A 27,047-nucleotide genomic window follows, 5' to 3' on the forward strand; every position below is an offset into this window, starting at 1 on the left:
CACAGCGTTTCCTACACATCGTTTCTGCTTGCGGTGGCTTTCTTTCTGTAGTGCAGGCCTGGTCTTCACCACTCTCCTTCATGGGACTTATCTCTAGGATCCTCCTTCTCAGACTGTAGCGCTGGGCTTGGGTCCCCTGACCCAGGCTTGTTGAAACCTTGGTGGCCAGTTTTTGTAGACCTGGGCTCTAAGATGTAAGAAATATTAAATATGAGTCTTTTCTATGAAATGCTATAAAACTTTTTATCTTCACCATTTAAGACTTTTATGCAAATTTCTTAATCACCTCCCTACCTGATAAAACCTTTGTTTACACCAGGCAGTGGTGGCACACGCCTTTAATCCCAGCACCTGGGGGGCAGAGGCAGGCGGATTTCTGAGTTCGAGGCCAGCCTGGTCTACAGAGTGAGTTCCAGGACAGCCAGGGCTATACAGAAAAACCCTGTCTCGAAAAAAACAAAAAACAAAACAAAACAAAACAAACAAACAAAAAAACTTGTTTACACAGAGGCCTCCTGTTGCACTCCAAGAATTTTATGACCAAACATAGACTAGCTAGTCAAATAAGGCTATGGGGTTGTCTCCCACCAGTGGAGTAAGGACAAGTCACCACTACCAAGTGCCTTTCTTGTCTTCGGGTTCCCCCTTAGGACTGTGACCACTTGACCTGGAGTGAAGTTAATCTGTCTAGATACTCCCTTTGAAATGGCGGTCTCTTTCTTTGAGACCCAGAACTTATTTTTAACAAAGAAAACCCTGTTACACCTGCCCCTCAGGGTCCACACCTACTCTTGTGTGCCCTTGTCTTTCCTTGTGTTGTTTTGACTCACTAGGATTCCTTTGGAGGCTCCCTGGTCACTCAAGGGCAGGATGTATTTGCCTCCTGCACAGCAGTGGCTGCAGCATCTGACCCAGCAGCTGAAGGGAAGAGATCCAAAGGCCTCGCAGTCTCAGAAGCTGGCCTCCACCACAGCAGGGAGGGCAGTGGAGGGCATTCAGTCCACTGTGGCTGCAGAAGCCCGGTTCCCACAGACAGGAAGCAGAGAGCTGGCCAGCAACCGGGAACCAGATACACCTTAAAACACCCGGTTATCCACATCTGTCTACCAGGCCCCACCTTTTAAAGGTTCAACGCCTCTCCTAGAGTGACTAACTGGAGAACCCCTTATCAAAGCATGAGTCTGTGAGGTAACAGTCCTGATTCAAACCACTGCGTCTACAGCTAAACCTCCAAAAGCTATTGACCATCTCGGAACAGAAAATACATTTAGTCCAACTTAGTCCCCAGCCCACAGTTTGGTCACTGTCCAGAAGTCCACATCCAGAGTAGTCGCTGAGACTCGTGCAGTCTTTCAGCTATGAGCTCCTAAAAATACAAAAGCTGTGTACTTCCAGTATACAGTGACATAGAGTCAGCACCCCCACTCTGAAAGGAAGGGATGGTGACATTGTGGGGAGCAGGCAGGCCCAAAGCCAGCAGGGCAAACATCAAATCCTGTAGCTCCATGTCTACCTTGAGAGGCACGTGTTGCTGTGATGCATGCCGCAGTGGGCTTGGGAAGCCCCTCTTCCACATGTGGCTTACACTCCATCCTGGGAAGGCTCTCGTTTGTTCTTCAAGCTTTCCTTGGCAAACAGCCCATGTTCTTGTCATCTCCAACATCCTGGAACTCTATTGGAACTTAGTCTTTACCTTCATAGCTTCATCTACAGACCTAGCAGGGGGTGGGGGTCCTGGGGGGGAGGTCCTGCAGCAAATCTGACCCTGTGAACCGTAGCTGCAGTGGCCTCTTGGTTCCAAGGTGGGCGAACCTGGAAAAAAAAAAAAACACTTTCATATGGCACTCTGTGCAGGTAAAGCACCGAGGGAAACTCTGTTATTATTCCCAACGGCCTTCCAAAATGGCAGCCCTGGCAAGGGAACAGGCATTGAAAACAGGAGGCTCCAGGAACACTTCCAACTCAAACCATAGCACAAGTCTCAGGCTCCTGGGCCTTGGTTATGTCCTCCCAACTGCGCCACTGACAGCTGAGAGTGAGCGGCTCTGTGCAATGCAGAGCTCATCGTTGCTTTTAAAGAGATAATATTGAATGGGGAGATACCGTGAGTGGTCCCACGTCACCATGAGACTCTCGAGCAGAGTATCCCGAGGACCTCCCCGTGGGCAGCATGGACAGCCAGACTGCTTCCCCTTTGCTTGGTGGAGAAAGCTGGTTGGCCCAGGGCCGAGAGGCAGTACTTTATGGCACATGGCCCTTCTGCTCCCCCATCCCCTACAGCCTCACCCCATCTCCTCTCCTTCCCATTTCCCTGTTGGTCTGACCTCTGTTCTCTCTTCTGAATTGTTCTTGGTCCATTGGGGTTTTGTTTGTTTGTTTGTTTTTGTTTCTTGTTTGCTTGTTTGTTTGAGACAGGACTTCTCTGTGTAGCCCTGATTGTCCTGGAACTCTCTCTGTAGACCAGGCTGGCCTCAAACTCAGAAATCCACCTGCCTCTACCTCTCAAGTGCTGGGGTTAAAGGCGTGCACCACCGCAGCCCAGGCCCTTGGTCCATTGTTGTTGATGTTTTGTTTTGTTTTGACCTGCTTTAAGTAGACTTCTCACTAGGAAGCCTCCGTAATCTCTTCCCTGAATCCTGAACCCTGAGCCCTGAGCCCGCCAACTCTGACTGTACTTTGACCCCGCTTGCTAGGGGCACTTTCCTGTTTCCTTTCATCAAACCTCAAGTCAGAGTGATCACTTCCACTTTTTTGGACAATCCTTTCCTGTGGTGCTGGAAGGTCTCATCTCATGGTCTCATATCCCTCAAGGGTTCCCTGGTGGTGTAAATGTGAAGAGCCTGCTTTGAAATGTGAAAGAAGTTGGCTCTAACCTAGTAGTTGAGCCTTTACCCTCCCCCCCCCATCATAGAAGAATGTTTGAGGGTTCCTGCAGCTATCTGGACCTCCCATATCTCTGTATGGTCTGAGAGCTCAGCTCCTTCTGCCGCTTTTGGGGAATAAGAATTAGCTTCCTGTCCATGCGCAGGACTCCCTGTACCCGGCAGTTGTACTTAGGCCCCAGCAGATGGAGACAACTTAGCGGAAGGTGCTCAGCAGCAGAGATGCTATCTAAGCTGCAAATAAACATCTGGAAGGACCTGCATCTGCTCACTTACTGTATTCAGTAGCCAGATGCTGCGCAAGGAACCGAAGGTCCTAGTGGATTGTATGCAGTTGGTAATGAGACAGAACTGTAGCAGGAGCCCCAAGTGACTCATGGAAGTAGAATTGAGTGGTCTCTTGTTTCCTCCCAAGCTGAGTAGAACCTTCCTATGTTCTGTTGGTTGATGCAGTTTGAGAATTATAAAGTATGTGTGGTGGGGGCATTTTTTCTGTTTCCTTGCTCTCTCTCTGGCTTTATCTGGCAGGACATGTACTTAGAAATTTGTGAGCAGCAGCAGCAGCAGGCTCCTCCTACCTCTCCTCTTCTTCCTCTTCCTCCCTCTCCCCTCCCTGACCTCCCCCTTCCTCCTTTTCTTTCCTCTCAGATTTCTTTCCCTAAGATTCCGTTCACGGCCATGATGCCTTAGCCTCGCTTCTCCAGAGCCGCCGTGGCTCTTCAAGGGAATGGCTGGCTTACATTATTAGCACATCAGCACTCCTTCATTCAGCTGCTGGTCACTGCTACTCTGTGTTTATTTTGCATCGAACTGACAAATAGAGATGGCAGCAGGTGTTGACCGTGTTACATACAGTAAGTGAAATAGGCACAGGGGATCAGTGTTACAGTATCACCACCATCATTCATTGTGGTGCATTTATTATCTACCTGAGAATTGCTAGGGCGGAAGATTTTAGGTGTATGTATGACAAACAAGTGACAAGCCTCGGGAAATACTGGCATGTCGATTAGCATCATTTGGCCACAACATGCACCTCTCTCAAGGCATCATGCTGTGGGGTTCCTGTTAACATCCTGCTCAACCCTGTCCTTCCCAATAGGGTACTACTGATGGTGTTCGAAGATCAGCAGTCCTCGAAGATGACAACCTCTTGGTGTACTACTATGATGATGTCAGAACGATGTACGATGGCTTCCAGAGGGGGATTCAGGTGTCAAGTAAGCACATAGCTGCACTGCTGTGGCTGACACTTCACTGTTGCTTCTCGTGAGGGATGAGCAGCCTTCCTTTCAGGAAGGCACATCCGCCAGTGTTTCACATACCCAGCACTACTTGTGTTCTATCTCCTATAATGTGTCCGGAAACAATCTCAAAGTTTATAGGACTCTCCAGATGTTCTCTGTTGCCAAAAGTGATGTAGGGGCAATCCATCCTTTATTTAATGGAGAGTCACATGTGCTGGGCTACAGTGTTTCCTGCAGTTAAAAGTAAAATGTTTAATTGGCCCTGGCCCATCATTTACTTACTGGGTCTCTCTCCAGCACCCCCACCTTGAATCAGCCCTCAAGCAAGCGCACTGCCAGTCCCCCTTCACATCTTCATGCAGTCCCCCACCCTCATAATCCTGCCCTGGCCATCCCCACTCAGTGGTCTTTTAACCCTGTTGGTTCCATGTCTGTATAAACGTCTTCCTAGTCTGTCATTTTCACCTGGCTCCAGTGGGGCACCGTCCCCCTTCTCCTCTCAGCGTCGAAGCTCTGCCTCTAACCCCTTCACATGCAGAGCTGTTGCCCTGGCATGGCCTGCCTTTGCCTTCCCTGCAGCACTGACAGGACCACCCACACTGGGTACTCAATATATTGTCCATGAAGGAAAACACATTCTTTTTAAGGATTATTTTTGCTTTTCCTAGGTTCATCTATAGAAATAGATTGTGTGTGTGTGTGTGTGTGTGTGTGTGTGTGTGTGTGTAGCCCTGGCTGTCCTGAAACTCATTCACAGTAGACCAGGCTGACTTCAAACTCAGAGATCTACCTGCCTCTGCCTCCCAAATGCTGGGATTAAAGGCGTTCACCACCACTGCCTAGCTTAGAAATGGATCTTAAAATCCATGGAAGTATGGTTGTGATCTTACAGTCAAGAAGATTGCTTTCTCTCTGTCCCATAATACACTACAAGCAGTATGTGCACTCGAAGTACCTGCTGTTTAGTGCGTGACAGTGGTACAGTCCAACTACCCAGCCCACTGTGTTCAGACAAATATTCCTGTAAAGGGCTCATTAGCTGACTGTAAAGAGAAAGCAGCTTCCTTGTCTATCAGTTCATACATGGACCTTTTTGAAGTTGGTATCAGGGTCTGAGTTTATCTGTGACAGTAAGTCTTCCCAAGGAGAGCAAATCAGCCGGCATCAAGATACATGAGAGTATGTGCTGTAATTTATACACAGCCTCTCCTCTGGAAGCAGAGAATGGGTTTATCCAGGAGTGGGTGACATACACTGTACTTGTGACAGTTAGACAGCTTCCTGCTCTGTGGACGCATGTCTGATTGGCAAGTGAGTAATCCTCAGTAAATCACAGAAGGAGACGTAAGCTTTCTTAACATGCATTGATTAGAGGCAGCTCCTTTTAAGTCCCTGTTTCTTTTTTCTTCTTCAAGAAGCATTTAATCCTAAATGCTATTGTTCACAGGATATCTCAGGATTAAAATATTATAGATGAGCAAAGCCTGGCATTCTGAGTGGATGGTCAGAAGTTTGCTCAGTAGCAGGAGAAGTTAGCCACGAGCTCTTTAAATCTAATTTAAATTTTTAAATTAATTTTCTGAGCATGTTTTGCCTGTGTACCATTTACACAAAGTACCCACAGAAGCCAGAAGAGGGAGAGTGTTGGACCCACTTGAACTGGAGATTCATATGAGTCACCGTGTGGGTGCTGGGAATTGAACCCAGGTCTTCTGGAAGAGCAGCCAGTGCTTTTAACCACTGAGCCATCTCTTTAGCCTCCTTAAACCTAGAGTTTTTAAGATGCACATTAGTGACACCTGGGAGCACTTTTTAAAAACTACTGAAACTCTTGTTCACGTCCATCCAGTTATATCAAAGGATTTTAGCAGTAGGACCTGGCTCTGGCTGTTTTTCAAGTTCTCAGGTGAGCTTGCGCGCAAGCATGACAGTTGCAGAGCTGGGATCAGTGTGAGGTGCCTGTAAAGAGCCAACAGGAAGTACATTAGGCGTTAGGCCTTCTGGGCCACACAATCTCTGCATCTGCAAACATAGGGAGGTGAGCCAGTAAGGCTGTGTTCTACTAACACTGCTTACAAAAACAGCCATTGGCTCACTGTGGCCTTGGCTAGTTTGCCAGTCCTAGATCCTGAGGACTAGAATGGCATTGGTTCCTAAGGCTGAGAGGTCTCCCATCTGAGAAGCGGTGCTGACGACCCTGCCCATCTGAGAAGCGGTGCTGACGACCCTGCCCTTTGTCAATGGTGCTTTACGCTGAAGCAGGTCTTGGAAGAAAGACTGTTTTGGTCAGGTCTGTTGTTAGGGATAACAGAGAAGTCAATGAGCCCAGCTTGTATCCTCCCATCTTCCCAGCTGCTTGAATCCCTTATGTGCCACACTTATCTAGGCATAAACCTTGGTACTAGGACCAGGCGTGTCTAGGCCCTGGTGAAGCCACTCTCTCGTCTTCCTTGCCAGTTCTCCTATGTCCCCATATCAAATCAGAACACCATTACCAATTCAAAAGTGGACTGGTGAACCTAGATGTTGTGACCTCTTCACGTTCCTTCCCTTCCTTGCTTTGGAGTGGGGGATAGCAAGTCATCGGGGCTGGGGTGAGATGTAGGAAGTAGCCAGAGTGAGATATTATCCTTGATCACAAGGATATTTCCAAGTGCTGCCATCTCGTTTTAAGCACATCAAGGGATTAACCAAGTGATGAGTTCAGAGTCCTCAACACTCGACTCCACCGCTCCTCAAAAGCCCGTTTGCTGGCACACACCCCCTCCCCCACAACACATGACCTGTAGGTGAATATTTCACCCTCAGTTGGAATGCTTGAAGGTTCCTTAGAAATTCTGCTGGCGGCTCCTCTAAAATCCCACAGTAGTATCTCTGCAGTGAACCACTAGCATAAAAGAAAAAGTCACAGCTTAAACATTCTTAAAAATCATGTTAGCTGGGTGTGGTAGCACACATTTAGTCCCAAGCACTTGGGAGGCAGAGGCAGGTAGGTCTCTGTGAGTTCGAGGCCAGCCCGGTCTATAGAGTGAGTTCTAGGACAGCCAGAGCCACATAATAGAGAGAGACCTTATCTCAAACCAAAAACCACCAACAAAAAAGTCAGTCATTGCCGGGCAGTGGTGGTGCATGCCTTTAATCCCAGCACTTTGGGAGGCAGAGGCAGGTGGATTTCTGAGTTTGAGGCCAGCCTGGTCTACAGAGTGAGTTCCAGGACAGCCAGGGCTACACAGAGAAACCCTGTCTCGAGAAAAAAAAAAAATCAGTCCTTTCTCCCGTATTTATTACACCCACTTCCATTTAAGAAACAGAACAAGGAGGCTGGAGAGATGGCTCAGCCATTAAGAGCACTGCCTGCTCTTCCAGAGGACCTGAGTTGAATTCTCAGCAACCACATGATGGCTCACAACCATCTGTAATAGGATCTGATGCCCTCATCTGGTGTGTGTCTGAAGACAGCTATAGTGTACTCATGTACATAAGACAAATACATAAAATCTTTTTTAAAAAAGAAAAGAAAGAAAAAGAAATGGAACAAATAAACAAATAAACAAAAACCACCTCAAACTCCAGGAGAGAAAAACATTTTTAATCTGAACTCAGCATTTCTAGTCTGAAGAGTAGAATCTTCCTGATACTGTGATGAATAAAGTCTCATAAGTGATATAGGAGTAGGTTAAAGGTCAAGGCCATCTTTTCCCTCATCTTTTTTTTTTCTCTTTTTTGTAGACAATGGCCCTTGCTTAGGTTCTAGAAAGCCAAACCAGCCCTATGAGTGGATTTCCTACAAAGAGGTGAGTTCCCTGGCTCTGATGGCTCTCCTCAGGTCTGTGTCCAAAATCTCAGAGTAAGCTGCTAATTGGAGAGGAGGTTGGTTTGGACTCAGGTTTATGGGTGTTCACCTTGAGTTGATGGGTGTTTAGTCCTGAAAGCCAAGCTGGGTCAGAAGCAGGACCAGTCTAAACTATGTGACTCTATAGCTGTCAGCATGGCCCCATCTCCAAATGTTTCTATCTCTTCCCGAAGTTCTGCCAATAGTTCTGCTAGAGGTTGAGGGTTTAAACACATGAGCCCTCAGGAACCATTTCAGACTCAGACCACAAGACTGGCTCTGTAGGTTGTTTGGTCCAGCACACTGGTGAATGATTGCTGGCTGGGCTGGGAGATGTGCTGGGCTTTGGTAACTCTCCGGAGCATCTGAGGAAAAACAGAACAGCATAGGAAATCTAGGGAAACTCTAGCTTACTTACAGATTAAAGCACTGTGCTGGCAACCTATATGGATTTAGGGTGATGTATGCCATTTCAGACAATTTCTGAAATTTTAGAAATCTCTAGGAGCATATGCTCCCCTCTCCATCCTGAGGGCTGCTAGGAAACCCAGAAACCCCAGTGTGGAGTGCCCCTATATTATAGATGAGGAAGATACATATCTCAGAGAAGATGTAGCATGCCCGTGCTCACAGTGTGAGAAGAGGACCAGAGCCTCTTCTGTGGGCGTTTCCACATTTGCTCATTGACCCTCAGAACTGCCCTTGGCCCTCTCTCCAAGATGTGGCAGTTAACCCTTTGGCAGCCATAGGGAAGAGCACAGACATTCAGAGCAGACCCCTGTCTATCTGCATAAAGCTAAATCTAGGCTCAAGGTAGTCTCACACTTGGCACTCCCTTTGCCGCTCATCGGCAGCTGTGACTTGAAGTCATGGTTTGTGAGTAGAGGGTCGCAGGGCAGGAAGGTGTCACCTTTTCTTTTCATTTCATTCACACAGAGTCAAAGCTGGCGTTGCTTTTCCGGTCTGGCCTCAGGATGGGCAGGCACAGCTGCAAGTGCAGTTTAACTGCCTGGCTTTTCCTACGCAGCTGTCCAGGAAATGGCTCTCTGTCCCTAGGCTCCCCTGAACACTTGTTCTGGGGCTAGGTAATCCTGTGACACCCATGAACACAAACTGACTTTCTCCCTCTGTGTTCTTAGTAGCTGGCTTGTCTGTGGGATAAATATGGTGGGAGATGTCCTTTGGAGCCACAAGCCCGGCCTGGGAGTAGCACCTGTCAGATCTCCTTGGGCTGAGGCCCTGTAGTTTTCCTTTTCCCGCCACAGAGAGTGCACAAGAGTGCCCAGTGCATTGCTTTCATAGTAGTTGTCTGTCTCTCAAGATATGGGCTTGTAATCCCTCTCTTGTGGAAGGAGCCAGGAGCTCACGTGACCAGAGAGGGATTTCCCTTTCTGTTTGGCTTTCCCAAAGCCCAAACCAGTTTCTATCTGTTTTTTTCCATTAGTCAGTGCTAGCTCACACCTGTGCTCCCAGCACTGTGGAAACTGGGCAGGGAGGATCCCCCTGAGCTCCTGGCTGATTAGAAACATACTGAAGCAGAGTCCAGTTCTGGCCTACAGAACAAGACCACCTCCAAACACCAAGGCAATTGCTTCTGGAGTCTTTATATATAGCAAGACTGTGTTGGACATAGGGCAGTGTGTGACCCAACAGACTTCCCTAGAGCTCTCTTGAGTTATTTTTTAATAGATTCGTTGGCCAGAAACAAGAAAGTATCTGTTGCAGATTGGTGTTCAAGGCACACTGAGAATCCCTGAGGTTTTCTGAAGGTGTTGACAAGTGATTTGCATAGTTCAGCCTAAGGCTTCTCTGAGGCTTGGCAGAGGGCACACGCAGAGCTGGCTTTAACTGAAGCCAGCTTTGGCTTTGTAGAGATCTTTATCTTGTTTTACTTTTTACTACTCATCCAACAAGACTGACTTTTAGGAAAGTAAGAATCTCTTTGCCATTTTTTCTTAAAGAGCAAAATGGACCATCTTTCTAGAAATATACATGTATATGTATTGCCCCAACAAGTCCAGCAAACAGTTTCAGACACTTCTCAATTTCCAGACTTGAGAATTAGTCAGGAATAGAAGGTGCTTTGCCACTCTGTGGCCACCTGGCCTGTGGGTGACAATGCTGTTTCTCTTATGTGGGGCTGGGATTGTGTTGTGTACCAGAACCAATGGGATTCCTGGGAAGGAGAGGTGTGGCTGGTCTTCCTGTGGGCATGGATATACGTTGTTATAAGTACTGTTGAGAGTAATGAACTCCCCCATTAAAGATTTACATTTCAAAGAAATTAATGAGAGGAGGGGCAAGAGGCTAGCTATGGATATATATATATTCCTGTCTAAGTTTTATGACTGTTTTTCTTGGGTATTTTAATGTTGGTTTTCATCTCCACTTTTTGTGCTTACCATGATTACTAACACTGCCCTAGGCTTGCTGCCTTTCTCATAGTTTTGCCAGCTTCCTAGCTGCCCTTTTTGGGTATTCTTATCATTTTTTTGAAATTTTTATCTTTGCACATAGGCCTTTAAAAATCTCCTCCTGAGATCATATTATTTACCAAAAAAATTCTCAAGAATGGAATTGTAGAGTCCAATAACAAAAGCTTAGTCTTATTTGAGCCGGTGACACACACCTTTAGTCCCAGCACTTGGGAGGCAGAGGCAGGCAGATCTCTGTGTGTTTGAGGCCAGCCTGGACCACAGAGAGAGTTCCAGGACAGCCAAGGCTACACAAAGAAACCCTATCTTAGAAAGAAGCAAACAAATAGGAAAAAAAAAATTTAGTCTTGTTTTACTTTTTTAAAAAGCTGTTTGTAGATTTATACAGATGACAGGTTTTGAGGTGTTTGGTCACTTTTCCAGTCTTTTATAAACAATGAAAGAACAATCTAGCCAGGCCTGGTGATAGCTGCCATCCTGGCAGCTGGTAGGATTGTGAATGTGCAGCTGGTCTGCACCAGTTGAAGAAGTCAAGAAGTGGGGACAAGGTCTGTGTTGCGTGTCTAGGGTGCATAAAGCCCTGGATTGTCCCCCAGCACTGCAAACAAGCATTCATCCCCACCCCCAAAGAAAACAGCATTTCTGCCATCTCTATCATTTTGTAGCACTAAAATAGAAGCATACAAATATAGGAAGCCCCGTGTACTTGTATGTGGCCTGCAAACCCGGAATAATTTGCTTTGCAGAAGGAATCCTAGAGCTAGGTCCTTAACAAATCCTAAGTTGTGGTGAGTAAAAACCTTGTGTTGTGCTAGTGTTTTTTTTAAGGAGGCGCGGGTCTCCTCTGTATAGCTCTGCTGCTGGCAGTGGAGACATCATCACCAGAGTGTTACCTGGTGAGCTTTTAAGGTTCTTGCAGTGAGAATGTTGCTTTTTCCTAATTTGTGCCTCCCTTTGTTGCAGGTTGCAGAAATGGCGGAGTGCATAGGCTCCGGGCTGATCCAGAAGGGTTTCAAGCCTAGCTCAGAGCAGTTCATCGGCCTCTTTTCTCAGAACAGACCCGAGGTATTAACCACGAGCCGCTTGCTGTGCAGGGTTGCCAGGGGCCTCCGGTTTCCCGCCTGCAGCTGCTGGCGACTAGGCTTTGTTCTCTGGTTTCAGCTGAGTGTATGGCTTTGTGGTTTGTCTTAGAAAGTTCCAGGTATGAAAACGTGAACTGAGAGTCTCTCTTAAACTTTCAAGAGAAAAAAAAATTATCTCCCCTTAATTTTTTGTTTTGTTTCGTTTTATTTTGAGTTCTCTTAATCCAGGTTATAAAACAAAATTCTTAGAAAAAAAGTGTCAAACTAGAAGTTTCTTCCCTTCAGGGGCTACCTCTGAGACTGGATAAACAGCGTTAATAAATTATTAATAATAATTACAGCAGAGAAGCTTGGATACATTTTTGTTAGTAGCAAACTGTTCTTCCTGAGAGATCTAAGCCTTCCTTCCGATTGAGTTTCCAAACCTAAACTACTGTGGAATACGTACTCTGAGCTGTTCTGCTTATGGATATGCAGCTGTTGTTTGGCTGTGGAGGCTCACACTTAGCACCTAAGGAAAGAGACTAGAGGAGCTAGAGAGAAGGCTCATAGTTAAGAGCATACACACACTGCTCTTCCAGAGACCAGAGTTTCAGTCCCAGCACCCACATCAGGTGGCTCACAACTACTCATAACTCCAACTCTTCTGGTCTTATGGGCACCTACACACACACACACACACACACACACACACACACACACACACACTTAAAAATAATTTTTAAAAAAATAGACTTGAAATGGGGTGTTCCTTTTAAAGTACTGCTAGCTAGTTGTATCAGCACTAACTGTATTGGAAAAATTCAAGCATCAATTTTTTTTTTTTTTTTTAATATCTGCTTATGTCCAGAATGGTGTCTTGGTTCTCCTATCCCTGTGTTGCGCCCTGTTTATAAGTCCTTCTGTCCCTGGGTGGCATGTTCTGCGGAGAAGCATCACTGTCCACACTGCTGGCCTGTGCTTAGTCTCAAGGGGTGACTTGGTTCTCTTTTGTATCTCAGAAACAGATCCAAACTTTTTTTGTCAGTAGAATTTTTATCCTCTACATAAACCACAAGACAGATCCTTCCCTTCGAGGAGCAGCTTACTGGTGCTTTCTCTGAAATGTGTTAGGTGTGGATGCAGGAAAGGATCATGAGAGCCCAGACAACAAGAGCTGCTGAGTACAGTCTTGGAGGAAATCTTAAAACAAAAACAAAAACAAACCCCACAGCACAGCCCTGGGTCCACGCCACGTGCGTGTGACCGTGTGGCTCCTTGCCCACGGTGGCTGTACCCTTTGCTGTGCTGCGCGACCAGCATCCTGTGGTGTCGTTTGAAAAGAGCAGCTGAGATAAGGGCATGTCTTGACATTGAAGAGGGACGGTGCCACAGGTGCCCGGGAGATCTGTCAGTTGCTAGGCAGTTAGGTTAGGGGCGAGGTGACCAGTTACTGTATCATCGCTGTCTTTGGTCACTTTACTAGGGGAATCTTTTTTTTTTTTTTCAAGACAACTTTCTTATTTGATCGATAGGCCTTATTCCCAGCCCATACTACACACTGCCATGGGCTTGACCTTTCTCAAACCTCACAGTCTTGTGCCTTCCTGAATACTTTAGTTGTTCCATGTGGCCCATGGAGTAGGCCAGACCCCATGGCACGGGCTCACTCCAGTCCATCCCTAAGCCAGGCTTCTATCCAGTCTGCTTGCTCACTGGCCTCCCAGCCCTAGATGTCTCTTGCTGTGCTCTCTCCCTGTCACCCCTTTGCTCCAAATTTTGCCGTCCTCCATAGGATAAACGTGGGTTTCTCCCCACCAAGGTTTCTGCAGCCATCTAGAATCCATGCCCAGCCCCTACTTGCCAAGCCAGCTTCTGTCTCACCTTATGATCGTTTCCTCACACGCTTGCATCATTATGGCTTGATTTTAAGGAAGGGCAGATTGTTGTATGCGAGCTTAAAGATTAATTCTTAAAGGGATAGGAGAAGATTTCAAGAATAGGAAAAAGTTTAAAAAGAAGAGCAAGTCTTTTGTTTGCTTTGAACTCTCCTGGAACCTGGTGCACAGTGGTAGACAGAGAGATGCTAATTTTGCTACAGTGGACGCTTCTAATTTGACTCTCTGAGCATTGCCCTTTGCAGTGATTCCAGGGAGACATCTCATTCTCTCTCTGTGACTTTTACATTCAGTGGGTGATCATCGAGCAAGGATGCTTCTCTTATTCGATGGTGATTGTTCCACTCTATGACACCCTAGGAGTCGATGCCATCACCTACATAGTGAACAAAGGTACGTCTTTGGTCTTTGTGAGACCATAGCCCTAGGTACAGGTTTGGATTCGGTGACTTTACATTTATATATCTTTTGGAAGGGGATATTAAGTTTAAATACGCATCCCTCTGGCATGCTAGTATCTTTGTGTCTTATAGTCCAGACAAGCATTTAGCATCCTAGGGCTCATTCCCTATCACCTCTTCATTTACAGCTGAACTCTCTGTGATTTTTGCTGACAAGCCAGAAAAAGCCAAACTCCTATTAGAAGGTGTAGAAAATAAGTTAACACCATGCCTTAAAGTCATAGTCATCATGGATTCCTACGGCAATGATCTGGTAGAACGAGGCAAGAAGTGTGGGGTGGAAATCATCAGCCTGAAAGCTCTGGAGGTGAGTCTTTCCACACGGCCCTCTTCTCTGAAGGGTTGGATGTGGTACCCAATGACACTGTCCTCTCAGTGCTGCTCAGCCACTCAAAGATACGGGACAAAATTCCCATCGTCCTACTGGACCAAGATTAGACCTGCACGCTAAGAGTTGCTTGTGGGTTTGTTTTGCTCGGCCTCGGTTTTTGGAGACAATCCGCCTCTGTAGCTGAAGCTGGTCTCAAACCCACTGTGGGGCTCAGAGCAGCCTTGAACTTGGAACAAGCTTTTCTTACATTGGTCTCTCAAATGCTGGGATCACAGGAATGAGTCACTTGTCCTAGTTAAGTTTCTGATGCTGTGTTAAAAATCATGGCCAAAAGCAACTGGAGGATAAAAGGGTTTATGTGGCCTACATGCCCCCATCATAATTCATCATGAAAGGACATCAGGGCAAGAGGGTCATGGAGGAATTACCAACCAGCTTGCTTCCCATGGTTTGCTCAGCTTGTTTGCTTCTGCAGCCTGCCCAGGGGTGCTACATCCACAGTGAACCAGGTCCTCTCCTCAACCGTTAATCAAGAGAATGCCCTCATAGTCTTGCCTATAGACAGTCTGATAGAGGCATTTTCTCAATTGAAGTTCCGTCTTCCCCGATGGCCACCACTTGTGTCAAGTTGGCTTGTGTTAAGCTCATCATGATACCATACCCAGTTCCCATAATAGTTTAATGTATCACCTGCAGAAGCCTCACGAAAGGAACTGTGGTACTCGTATTTTACCTTGGTGCCAGTGAACTATACCAGTAGACACTGGGACCTTCAACATCACACAGGTGGACATTTCTAATTTGTATGCTCTATTGAGTCTTGACTGCCTTTGTCTCTGAAACCAAGCCAGACACAGAAATCAGTCTCATTATTCACCTGTCCCTCTGTTGACTCTGTGTGTGTGTGTGTATGTGTGTTTGTGTGTTATGGTACAGGCGTGGATATCAGAGGACAGGTTGGTGGAATTGATTCTCTCCTCCTGCCACTTGGATGCTGGCGGCCAGTCTTGAATGGCAAGCACTTCCTCTGAGCCATCACACCTGCCCTTGTCATTTCTTCCTCCAGGTTTTTTTCTATAGATCTTAGTGAATTTCAAACATGGATTCTTGATTAACTTCTGTCCTAGTCAGGGTTATTATTGCTGTGATGAAACACTGTAACTAAAAGCAAGTTGGGGAAGAAAGAGTTTATTTGGCTTATACTTCCACATCACTACTCATCACTGAAGGACATCAGGGCAAGAACCTGGAGGCAAGAGCTGATGTAGAGGCCATAGAGGGGTGCAGCTTTCTCCTCATGACATTCTTAGTCTCTTACAGAACTCAGGACCTAGCCTAGGGATGATACCCCTACCATGGGCTGGACTCTCCCCGATCCATCACTAATTTAAAACATTCTTATAGGCTTGCCTGCAGGCAGATCTTATGGAGGCATTTTCTTAATTGAGTTTCCCTTCTCTCAGATGACTCTAGCTTGTGTCATGTTAACATGAAGCTATATGGCACAACTTAATAATATATCTCTTTGTTTTTATGTTTGATAATGGCTTATTTTCAGTTTAAGCACAACGTAACCATTCTAGAATCAGTAGAATACATATGATCTGGCCCCAACACTGACTGCCTTGGGTTAGGAAGCTAGAGGAAGATCCTTTTTATGTATGCATCATAGGTAATAGATTCCGTAGAAGAAGCTGCGCTGTCACTGAAGGTGTAACTCTTTTTGTGAAATTATAGTACATACAATTTTAATTTTTAATTTATTAGTTCTCTCCCTTCTCCAAAGGATGAGAGGCTACAGAGGAGGGTCTGTGAGGCTACAGAGGAGGGCCTGTGGAGCCTCTGCTGAGGAACCAGTAGTCACAGAGAAACTCATATTCCAACACTGCCATGCAAGTGTGTGTATATCCATGTGTATGCACATGGTGTACAGAACATAACTCCAGATATATTTTTGCCTAGGCTTCACTTTTAAATTAGAGTGTAGCTAGCTTTTTATCTAGAATTTTATACTGGAGTGGGTGTGTTTTTTGTTTTTTGTTTTATTTGTAGTCTTTCATGCTATTGAAATCTTTTCCCCTAACTGCCTTCTGGTCCCTCTTCTGAGGTGCACACATAACACATTCTTTCCTTTTGCCTTTTTTAACCACTGCATGAAAGTGAAAACATTACTTAATGAATGAATGAATGATTTGTAGTGCAGAGTTTATATTGAAATCATGTTTTACACTTTGTCTGCTTAATATAACTTATGCATTTTAGACATTTTTGTAAACCAAAAGTGAGAAGAAAAGAATGTAAAGTTCACATTATAGTTGATCCTGGGGCGGGTCATTTATAGTAATCTATATTTACAGTAATACCTATATTTGTCGAATCAAAGTAGAACATAAGTATTTTGGAATATTTGCAAATATATTTGGAATATATCTTAATAAGGAGCATTTCCGACAAACCGGCTGTTGAGTAATACAGCATGCAGTCATGTTCCCACCTCCCAGCTAGAGAGCCTGTGGTTAAAGTTTTAACACAGCTGCTTCATTGTGACTTTACCTCTGTATTCATCTACCCAGCCATTTATTTTATTTTTATTTTATGCATTTTCATTAGGCTGCAAATTTTATTACTCATCGATACTCCAATATGCTTGTCATTTATTAGAACTCAGCTTTATTCATTTTTAACCTAAAAGGACCACTTTAAAATTAATCATATTTTTTTCTCTAACTAATGACAAGACAAGCGCTCACTGCAAGTAATATACCAGTGGAGGAAATGTTTGTTCCCTTACATTAAAAGCAAATTGCATGAGAGTATGGCTTTATATCTATTGGGCATCAACTGAAGAATCTAGAAGTGGCTTAGGAATTTTGACAGATTATCTGGGCATGGTGGTGCATGGCTGTGGTTCCAACACTTGGGAAGTAGAAGTCGGAAGGATCATTTTGAAGTCATCATTAGCTGTCTAGCTATTTGGAGATTAGCATGGCCTACATGAGTGAGCTCCTTCCTCAACAATAACAAAATAGAGAAAATTTTGAATAGATGAGCAGAAACTTGAAGTCAGTAAAGAGTATATGGAAAATACTTTCCAAAAGTCCCATGCTTTAGTTCCTTGTTGACTGTGGGGTGGTTTTTGGTGTTTTGAGTTGGTGGTTTTGAATGTTGTCCATGCTGATCTAGAACTCCTGGGCCTAAGCCATCCTCTTGTCCCAGATCATAGGTGTGTGCATAAGTGCCCAACCTTAGCTGACTTCTAATTAGACATCAGTGTTCTTGTTATTAATCCATGGTCTATAGTGTATATAATTTAAATTGATTAAAAATGTTTTACTAGCAAAAGAATATAAGTTTGTTTGTTTGTTTGTACCGAGTGGATATGAAGGTTACTTAATGCAGTAAACTGAAGTACAAATCTGATGCAGAAGTCAGCACGGGAACAGCTATTTCTAGAGACAAAGCTTAGCTCCATCTTGATGCTCACTCCAGAGCTCACTCCAGAGCGCCCTCCCAGCCTTCTTGCTGCCTGTTTCAGTTGGGAGTGCCCGAAGCCGCCTCCCCTGTGTCTGGAGCATGGATATCTGAGCCTCACTCGCATTTTGGTCAGGAGGAGAGTTATTCTCCCACTTGTGGGGAGAGCTTATTGAGGCTCATTGAGGCCGCTCCAGGTGGTCAGGGAGCACATCCTCTGATGACAGGGGGTACTGAGGACTGGCAGGTTTCGTTCAAGAGCAAGGCCATCCAAGGAAAAGGGAGGGGTTTGGAATACAGTGCAAAGGCCTTCGCTGTCTTTGAAATCAATCCTATTGATTCCAAGGCCATTTATATGGTTTTATGTAAAAGATAGACAACTGGAACATGGCTTCCCAGAACAACAGACCCTATGGCTTTTGTTACTTAACATTGCTCAAATTCATTTAATTTGAAAATGGTGTTTTAGGCAGCTGGGAGGGTAATCTGCAGTAAAGGCAGTAACTTGGGGGCTTCCTTTTATGTGTATGGGTGTTTTGCCAGCGTGTATTTGAAGCAAATGTGGGCACCTACCAACTGAGGTCAGAGAAGGGCAGTCGGATCCCCTAGAACTGGAATCACAGATTTTTTTTTTTTTTTTTTGCTAAGAATGGAACCTGGGTCCCCTGGAAGAACAGCCACTGTTCTTACCTGCCAAGCCATCTCCACCGCCCTGACTTTATACTCTTTATAGTTAGAAAAAATTCTTAACACTGAAGTTTTTTTCCTCTCTGTCTTCTAATTAAGGACCTTGGAAGAGTGAACAGAACGAAGCCCAAGGTAAGCACTGTTTTCCTGCCTCCTATGGCCCTGTTCTTTGCAGCATCCAGTCATACTGGAGACTGCTAGAAATGCAGACAACACCTTGTGGGTTGATAGATTCTATTCTGATTCATACCCTCTCTTTTAAAAATTTTCTTCAGCCTCCAGAACCTGAAGATCTTGCGATAATTTGTTTCACAAGTGGAACTACAGGTATATTTTGAGATGTACTTGCTTCAAAGCAGTATTTGGAAATCCATGGTCTCTGCACCCCTTTTAGATAATGTATTAACTAATTATAGGTGGGAGCAAGAAAACAAGAGATAGACGTGGACCGAGAAAGGTCCTCATGTTGCTCTGTGAGACAGTCTCGGAATCTGAGGGTGCCCTCTAGGTAACTCAGATTACTGAACGTGACCTCAGCTGTACTCTGTCAGTCTCTCTGCAGAGTAAGATTCCCAGTTTTCTTTCCCTATTGAGACACATGAAGATTTTAATGAATATTTAAGGTGATTTCATGATAGTGAGTTTCCTTTAAAAGTCTCAGAAATTTAGTATTACTCAGTTTGGCTATCCAGGGGGTATCCAACAGTAGAGCTAGCGGAGGCCCTGATGGTAGAGAGTTTCTGCCATTCGGGGCTGGAATAGCTAACCTTGTTCTCCTTCCTGTGTGCTCTGCAGGCAACCCCAAAGGAGCAATGGTCACTCACCAAAACATTATCAACGATTGCTCAGGTTTTATAAAAGCAACGGAGGTAATTCTTGAGACTATTATCATGGGTCTTCACATTCATTGATTGTCTTTAGGCTGAGAGAGAGAGGGAGGGAGGGAGGGAGGGAGGGAGAGAGAGAGAAAGAGAGAGAGAGAGAGAAAGGGAGGGAGAGAGAGAGAGAGAGAAAGAGAGAGAGAGAAAGGGAGGGAGAGAGAGAGAGGGGAGAGAGAGAGAGGAGAGAGAGATCTCCTCTTCATCCATCAGGACATGGACTGTAGTGAGGCCAGAAGCCCCCTTCTCTCTCTCAGATGCTTTACCTGTGGACCTAAGCTATCCATAAGCCTTACTGTGACATTAGGATGAATCGCCAGATGGAACTCTTGGTGGCTTTCATGTGGGGGAATATTTGAATGTCACCCTGTACTTTTAGGAAAAGACAAAGGAGAAACCTCTCAGTGCCTTTACTAAAGTGTTAAGAACCTAACTTCTTTTAAGTTACCGATGAATGTTAGAGATAGCTAGCTGAAGGTTTTAAATCACTGTTCTGTCCTGTGGTCCATTTGACTCCCATTGTCTGAGAAAGGTTAAAGTCTGAAACTCTAGTTAATTGCCTGTCCTCTTCAGGTTTTCTGTCCACAGGTGGTAGTCTGCACGGGTTGCCATTAGCAAAACACTACAGCCCAAGTGGCTTAAACAACAGATGTTCATTTCCCTCAGTTTAGGAGGCTGAAAGTCCAGGACCAGCTGCCAGCAAGTTTGGTTCCTGGTGAGGGCTCTCTTTAGGGCTTGCAGACGGCTGCCTCTTTCTGGGTGCTCTGGTATCCCTTTCTCTTCTAGAGAGACACCAGGCTGCTGGGTTAGAGCCTGCTTATTCCCAAATCTAGTCCTATCAGGGCCCTATTCCCGATATATAGGGCTTAGGACTGTCCTATGTGAATTTGGGAGGGGGCTAGAGTTCAGTCCCTAACTGCAAAGACAGCTTGCATGCCCATCTTTGCAAAGGAGCCACCTTTTAAAGCATGCGTTTAACAGCATGCTTTTGCAGGCTCTTGGGTATTCTGTAGCCCTGTGTGTGGCAGGAGACTGACTACACCTAACGGTTTAGAGAAGTGGACGTCTCTCTGTGGTGGATGCTGGTGGGCTGAGTTTTGAGGATGCTGCCAATTGATCTTACTCCGCTATCACATTTCTTATTCTCACCCCCTTACCTTTGGTGGTGGTGGGGGCGTGTATGCTGTATACACGCTCAACACTTAAAGTGAAATTTGCATCTCTCAGTAGACCTTCAGGGTCTTCAAGATGACAGAACTTTACTGAAAAATAGTTACACTATCAAGAAGCACTGCCAACTTCTAAAACTTCTAACCATGACACCAGCATGATTTTTGCGGTTTATCAGAAAATTTTTAAAAATATGGGTGCTAGGAATATGCCTCAGCAGTAGAAAGCATGCTTTCTGTGTTTGAGGCCCTGGCTTCTGTCACATTAACACACACACACACACACCAATGTACACACACATACTCTCATTTTCCTCACGTCTGATCGGCGTGACAGCAAGTGTGTGGGCGAGCCTTCTTTGTGTTAATAACATGTACGTACAGGCAAGCCCCATCTGTGCCCACCCATCCCTAACAAGGCCCACTCTGAGGACAATCCAGTGTCCACATTTAGTCTGCCTATGGCCTTGTCTTGATCAGGGTCTTATAGGAGAGCAAATCTCTTCAAGCCAGATTTGAGGTTACAGGTTTTAAATGTTTTCCTGAGATGAAGGGAGGCTCAAAGGTAAAACTGTTATTCCAGCTCATCCACTAGAACCGTGTACAGCATCAGTCCAAGGTCCTGGGAACCCTCTCTGCTTCCCCTTGCAATATAACAGAGCTGTCCTGGTAGGGAGTGGACCTTATGTTGCTTGAGGGGCAGTGGAACCTGCCTGGTACTGGGGTGTCATAACAGAAAGAGGAAGCGCGTGGAGCTCACAGTCTCTCAACACTCCAGTTTGGGCAAAATTTTCTTTACGAGGCAGTGGGTAATAGTTCTGAAGTGGCTATGCTTGGTTATTGGGAGTGATTGCCACTCTACTTGACTGTTACTTTGGGACAGGGGATGCAGCCCTGTGGTAGAGCACTTGCTAGCATGTGCACTGCCCTAGTGCCATCCTCAATAGTAATAATTAAAAAATTACTTTTTATTCTCTGGTATAAAAAATGTAAACAGAAGAGGTTGTGCTGAGTGTTGAGGGGCCGTGTGCCTTGCTCTGAGGAAAGCGGGGGCCGTCCTGGAAGTCTTAACTTTTCTTTTCTTGCTGGTGTCCTTGCTTTCAGAGTGCATTCATCGCTTCCCCAGATGATGTTCTGATATCTTTCTTGCCTCTGGCCCATATGTTTGAGACCGTTGTAGAGGTAGGCGTCTGCTGTGTCTCCCTCCTTGTCTGCGTGCGTCCCGCTAAGTTTTTTTGTCTTCCAGAGTGCACTGACCTTGAATGCCAGTGACACACAGATTTCCTACTTACCACTGGCACACATGTATGAGCAGCAGCTACAGGTAAGTGTGGTGTACAGCCAAGACACACACACAAATGCACAGCTGTGCACACACATGCACACACGCAAGCACACACATACATATGCACACACGCACACAGACATGTGCAGACACATGCAGACACACACACTCACAGTTCTTCACTCAGCCCCATGGCAGCAGAAGCACAGGTTATTGGAAAGAATATGAATTCTTGTTCTAGGTCCATAATGTGTATTTGAACTCAAGAATTTAAACATTCAAGGAATGTCCATAAGGACACAGTTGCAGGTGAACAATTGGGGGAAGATTTTTTTTCCTTTTTTAAATTGAAAATAACTTTTTCATATAATATATTCTGAACTTTTTCTCCTTCCTCATCTCCTATATACTCCCTCCCTCCCCAGCCTAACTCCTTGCCTTCTTTCTCTCTATTTAGAAAATAAACAGGGCAGTAAAGAAAAACAAAACAAATCCAAGCAAACCAAAATAAAAAAAAAGCAGACACACACAAAGAGAGGGGGGACACAAAAAACAGATATACAGGCATGCAAAACCTATAAAAACACAAAATCATAATAGATAAACAAAAGACCAGTAAATTAAAAAAAAAAAAAAAGCATTCTGAGACAAAACATCTCCAAAAATGCCTTTGATTTTATCGTGTGTTGGTCACCTAATGGGCATGAAGCATCCCTCTTGTGTGATTTGTACATCTGGTTAAAATTCTTTGGAGAAAACTAATTTTCCCCTGGGAATGGTTATCAATCAAAGATAGCTTCTAAGTTAGGAATGGGGGCTTATGTTCAGTTCCCCTCAGTGCTGGCTGTTCGTCTGGCTTAGAAGCTGCTGGCCCTGTGCATGCTGCCACAGCCTCTGTGAGTTCATCTGTGTGTCAGTCCTGGTGTGCCTAGGGGGCCTTATCCTGTCCCCACTGGCTCTTACGATCTTCCATCTCTTCTTCCGTAGAGCTCCCTGAGCTGGGGGGAAGGTTTGATGGAGACATTCCATATGGGACTGAGTGTTCCAAGTCTCTCACTCTTGGTACATTGTCTAGCTGTGGGTCTCTGTATCTCTAACCTTCATGCACACACACACACACACCCTACACCCCTGTACCTACACATGATAACACCCCTGTACACACACGGTAGCACATACGCACATGCACACAGGGGCCTTCTTTTTCTTTTCTTGGACAATTTTAGTTTTTTTTTGTTTTTTGTTTTTTGTTTTTTTTTTTTTTTACTAGAGGAAAAACAGTGGGCAACATCTGTAGTCCCCATCTCTAAAGGAGATATTTTTTATTTGTTGACTCTGATAAGTCTTGGAGGCACTTGTTGTGGAAGAAGCCTCTCTTTTGTGTTTGTGCTTCTCTCGGATGCACAAATTGGCTGAATCTTTTCACTAATATTCTGTATGCCCCGGGGAAGAAGGGTGGTGGTTAACTGACCTTTGCTTGGGTTCCCTGTCCATATCTGTGCCCCTGGTTTACCACCTGACCATGGGCAGAGAAATAACTGAGTTGGTAAAGTGATTGTCCTACAAGTGAGAAGACCTGAGGTCTCTGTCCCCAGAACCCATGTGAAAGGCCAGTTGTGGTGGCAACTTGTAAACCTAGCATAGCCGGGCAGTGGTGGCACACGACTTTAATCCCAGCACTTGAGAGGCAGAGGCAGGCGGATTTCTGAGTTCGAGGCCAGCCTGGTCTACAGAGTGAGTTCCAGGACAGCCAAGGCTACACAGAGAAACCCTGTCTTGAAAATAAACAAAACCAAAAAACCTAGCATTGGTGAGGTGGAAGATCTCTGGAGCTCACTAGTCAGCTAGCTTAGCCTAATCAGTGAGTCCCAGGTCTCAGAAACAGACGCTGCCTCACAAGGCAGATAGTCTCCTGAGGAACACCACTGAGGGTGTCCTCTGACCTTCATGCACACACACACACACAACATACACCCCTGTACATACACATGATAACACCTCTGCACACACACGATAGCATATGCACATACGCACATGCACACAGGGGCCTTCTTTTTCTTTTCTTGGACAATTTTAGTTTTTTTTTTTACTAGAGGAAAAACAGTGGGCAACATCTATTCCTTATTGAACGCTTACTGAGAAGCAGCTGTGTGCCAGGACTCTAGTAGATGTAGGACACAGTTGCCTAAAAGCCAGAGGACACTTTGATTGACAGCTGCCCTGTGGGCTTTGTGTCTCTCCAAAGGATAGAGGAGCATCAGGTTCGTCCTCCATCTTTTCTTCTTTGCACATCACAGGATCTTATGAAGTGCACACACAATTACCATATGGTCCAGCAGTTCCCCTTTCAGGTACACACAGAAGTGTTGAAAGCAGGGACTCAAACAGGTGTCTAGACACCAGGGCTCACAGTTATTCACAGCAGATATCCAGTAGGAGCATCTCAAGTGACTATCAGTAGTCAAATGTGCCAAATATTCTACAAAGAGTAGAATACCAGGAGAAGCTGGGACTGGTGGCACAAACTTTAAATCCTAGCACCCAGGAGGCAGAGGAGAGCAGAGCTCTCTGAGCGCAAGGCCACACTAATATGCATAGTCTAGTCAGGGCAACATAGTGAGACCCTGTCTCAAAAAAGAAAAAAAAATGTATGCTGTGATCTCAAGTCTTTAGTGAGCCACAGGTTCTGCTTGTGGCTTTAGAGGTGCAGCTGGGAGCACAAGCCTTCGGCCTTCAGTGCTCAACAGGGAGCCACTGTACTTTCCTTTTGTTTATTCACCTTCTGAGGGGAGGGAGTTGGGGGGGTATGGAGGTGGTGGAGCACAGACAGAGAGGAGAGGGTGTTCATGTGTGGAGGCACAGACTTGCACATGCCATTGTATGCGTGTAGAAGTCAGAGGACAACCTTTAGATGGTGGTTCCTGCCTTTCCCTCTTTAGAACAGGAGTCCCCTGTCTCCTTGGCACTTTCCTGTACACTGAACAAGCTGTACGTGGCTTTTTCCTATTTGTTTGTTTATTTATTTTGTGTGTGCATACATGGGTAAACATGGAGGTCAAAGAACAACTCGTAGGCGTGGGTTCTATTCTCCCACCATGTAGAGCCTGGGGATCGAACTCAGGTCCTCGGGTGTGGCTAGCCAGCACCTTTAGCCATCTTACCATCCTTCATTGTATACTTTTTAGTTTCTACATTAAAACTGTTGCCTTTATGTCATCTTTTGAAACATTTTTTAATTTTTAGCTTAATTTAGCCAGGTGATTTGTCTAGTCTGTTAGGTGGCCATTAGTCTGCATGTGGTCTAACCTTGTAGACACCCATTTGGAGTCCTGACTCCAGCCAGTTCAGTGTATTTTCAGAAAGTTGTACTTAGATTCAAAAAAGGAAATGAGATTTTAATAAGCCTGGTTTGGAGGCACTGGGTTTTTATTTTGAGAATAAATAAGTTCTCAAGTTCCTGGAAGGCTGAAAATATTTGGGATGTATAACATATAACCCATCCAACTGCTGTCACTTGTTAGCCACAGACAGCCCTTCTCATTACCATTAGAAAGAGCCTCCCTTGGTTTTACACTAACTCCTGTGTCACTGGGATGGTAGAAATACTAAATTTCCATGTTTGTACAGAGGCAAGTAAATGCGAACTTTTTTTTTTTTCAAAGAAACCCTCCGTATTTAGGAAGTCTTAAGACTTCTGGAGCTGGTGTGAAGCTCTAATCCTCAGGCCCCCCTGCTGCTGTGTGTCAGAGTGCAGTGGCGTGCTCCTTGCAATGCTCACAGTGTGTTGTCTGTGTTCACTCTTAGTGTGTAATGCTGTGTCACGGAGCTAAGATAGGATTTTTCCAAGGAGATATCAGGCTGCTTATGGACGACCTCAAGGTGCTTCAGCCCACCATCTTCCCTGTGGTTCCCAGACTGCTGAACCGGATGTTTGACAGAGTGAGTCCCAAGAAATAAAGGGGAGGGGACAGAAGATGGGGCTGTGAGTCCCCGTGCCAATCTGACGAGAGGTCAGCCACGTACCCTCTCTGGCCATCCACAGTCCACTCCTTCCCATAGAATGTCAGTGTCCGTCTCCACAAAAGCAGGACTGAGTTACTGCACGGAGCTGTTGGTAAGGGGAGGCACACAGCCCGCTGTAGGTCTTAGCTGTAAGGTGCAAGGTCGGTTCACTTTACGTGGCCTCTGATCGGCACCTCTCATCTATGTAACAGACTGTCCCGTTTCATCCAGGTACTAAATAGAGCACACAGATAATTATGAGATGGTTTTATTAATTGCCCCCCCCAACCCTTGCATGCCACAACTGTCAGTTCACCACACTGAGAGAAGTGCCAAGGCCACAGCAGGAACTGAGACGATGCGGCTTCTGCCACCTCAGCCTGGGCTGCGCAGCCCGGCAAGACTGGCCCATGGCGTGGTCAGTCCTCAGTTGGGCACTGTTAGTACTTCTCTTCTCTCCTCCTGCAGGCTTCTGCCATCTCTAGGAACCTTGGAGGTTTTTAAATCCGTTCATTCAAAAAGCCTTTGAAACAGTCCCACTGAGATATAATTTCCCGTAGTGTACAGTCTGCCCTCTTTCTCGGTATATGGCGCAGGCCCTGGGGGTGGAACTCCACAGTGAAGTGTGCCCGTGCTGCTCCACTCTATCGGAGCAGCCAAAGCGTGGGCAGTTACTTCAGCGGTCTTTAAGGATGTCGGTGCTGGAGCTACCGATTTAAAACCCTTCCAGCACCCCAGGAAAGAACCCTCTACCTACTCTTTATCACCCCCACCCTTCTGCCTGCTAGACTCCTAAGCAACAATAACATGCCTTCAAAATAGACAGTTCAGTATTTTTACAACTTTTTATAGCCAAGTACTATTCCAGTGCATGGTTAGGACACATTGCATCTAGCCACTCCTTCATTAATGGTCATTTGAGTGGTTTCAGCTTTTGGGTGTTGTAAATAGCCCTGCTTGTAGATGCTTGTACGCAGGTTTCTGTGGCCATGTTTTCATTTGTAGAGTTGGGCCACGGGGCAGATTTATACTTAATAGCTAGAGGGTCTGGTCGACAGCTTTCCAGAGTGGTGTCCACCCCTCCAGCAGCCAAGAGGCTCCTGGGTGCTGTATCCGCGCATGTTGTCTTTCCCCTTGGTTTTGGCTGTCTTGGAAGATGTGAGAATCTTACTTCTTGCCTCATTAGATTTTTGGACAAGCAAACACTTCCTTGAAGCGATGGCTGTTGGACTTTGCCTCCAAAAGGAAAGAGGCGGAGCTTCGCAGTGGCATCGTCAGGAACAACAGCCTGTGGGATAAGCTCATCTTTCACAAGATACAGGTAGCAGATACACTCCCCTCCCATATCTCCCATGGAAAACATGTGTGTGTGTGTGTGTGTGTGTGTGTGTGTGTGTGTGTGTGTGTC

At 45.6% G+C, this 27,047-nt stretch overlaps 1 protein-coding gene across 5 annotated transcripts in view; it reads left to right on the forward strand.

Annotated features, from left to right (window-relative positions):
- The window catches only part of Acsl1 (acyl-CoA synthetase long chain family member 1), a 66,483-nt gene that overhangs the window by 31,266 nt on the left and 8,170 nt on the right, over nt 1-27,047 (forward strand). For 4 of the 5 annotated variants that reach the window (XM_031339722.1, XM_031339721.1, XM_031339719.1 and 1 more), the window contains exons 3-13: nt 3,985-4,102; nt 7,859-7,923; nt 11,360-11,461; nt 13,649-13,748; nt 13,945-14,123; nt 18,405-18,437; nt 18,581-18,632; nt 19,101-19,174; nt 21,457-21,534; nt 25,442-25,576; nt 26,826-26,960. In XM_031339722.1, coding sequence (XP_031195582.1) covers nt 3,985-4,102; nt 7,859-7,923; nt 11,360-11,461; nt 13,649-13,748; nt 13,945-14,123; nt 18,405-18,437; nt 18,581-18,632; nt 19,101-19,174; nt 21,457-21,534; nt 25,442-25,576; nt 26,826-26,960 — 1,071 coding nt within the window. Of the gene's footprint in view, nt 1-3,984; nt 4,103-7,858; nt 7,924-11,359; nt 11,462-13,648; nt 13,749-13,944; nt 14,124-18,404; nt 18,438-18,580; nt 18,633-19,100; nt 19,175-21,456; nt 21,535-21,598; nt 21,677-25,441; nt 25,577-26,825; nt 26,961-27,047 lie in introns of all 5 variants that reach the window. The other variant, XM_031339720.1, reaches the window with a different exon arrangement.

The sequence above is a fragment of the Mastomys coucha genome, unplaced genomic scaffold (assembly GCF_008632895.1).
Source record: "Mastomys coucha isolate ucsf_1 unplaced genomic scaffold, UCSF_Mcou_1 pScaffold22, whole genome shotgun sequence".
NCBI classification, from domain to species: domain Eukaryota; kingdom Metazoa; phylum Chordata; class Mammalia; order Rodentia; family Muridae; genus Mastomys; species Mastomys coucha.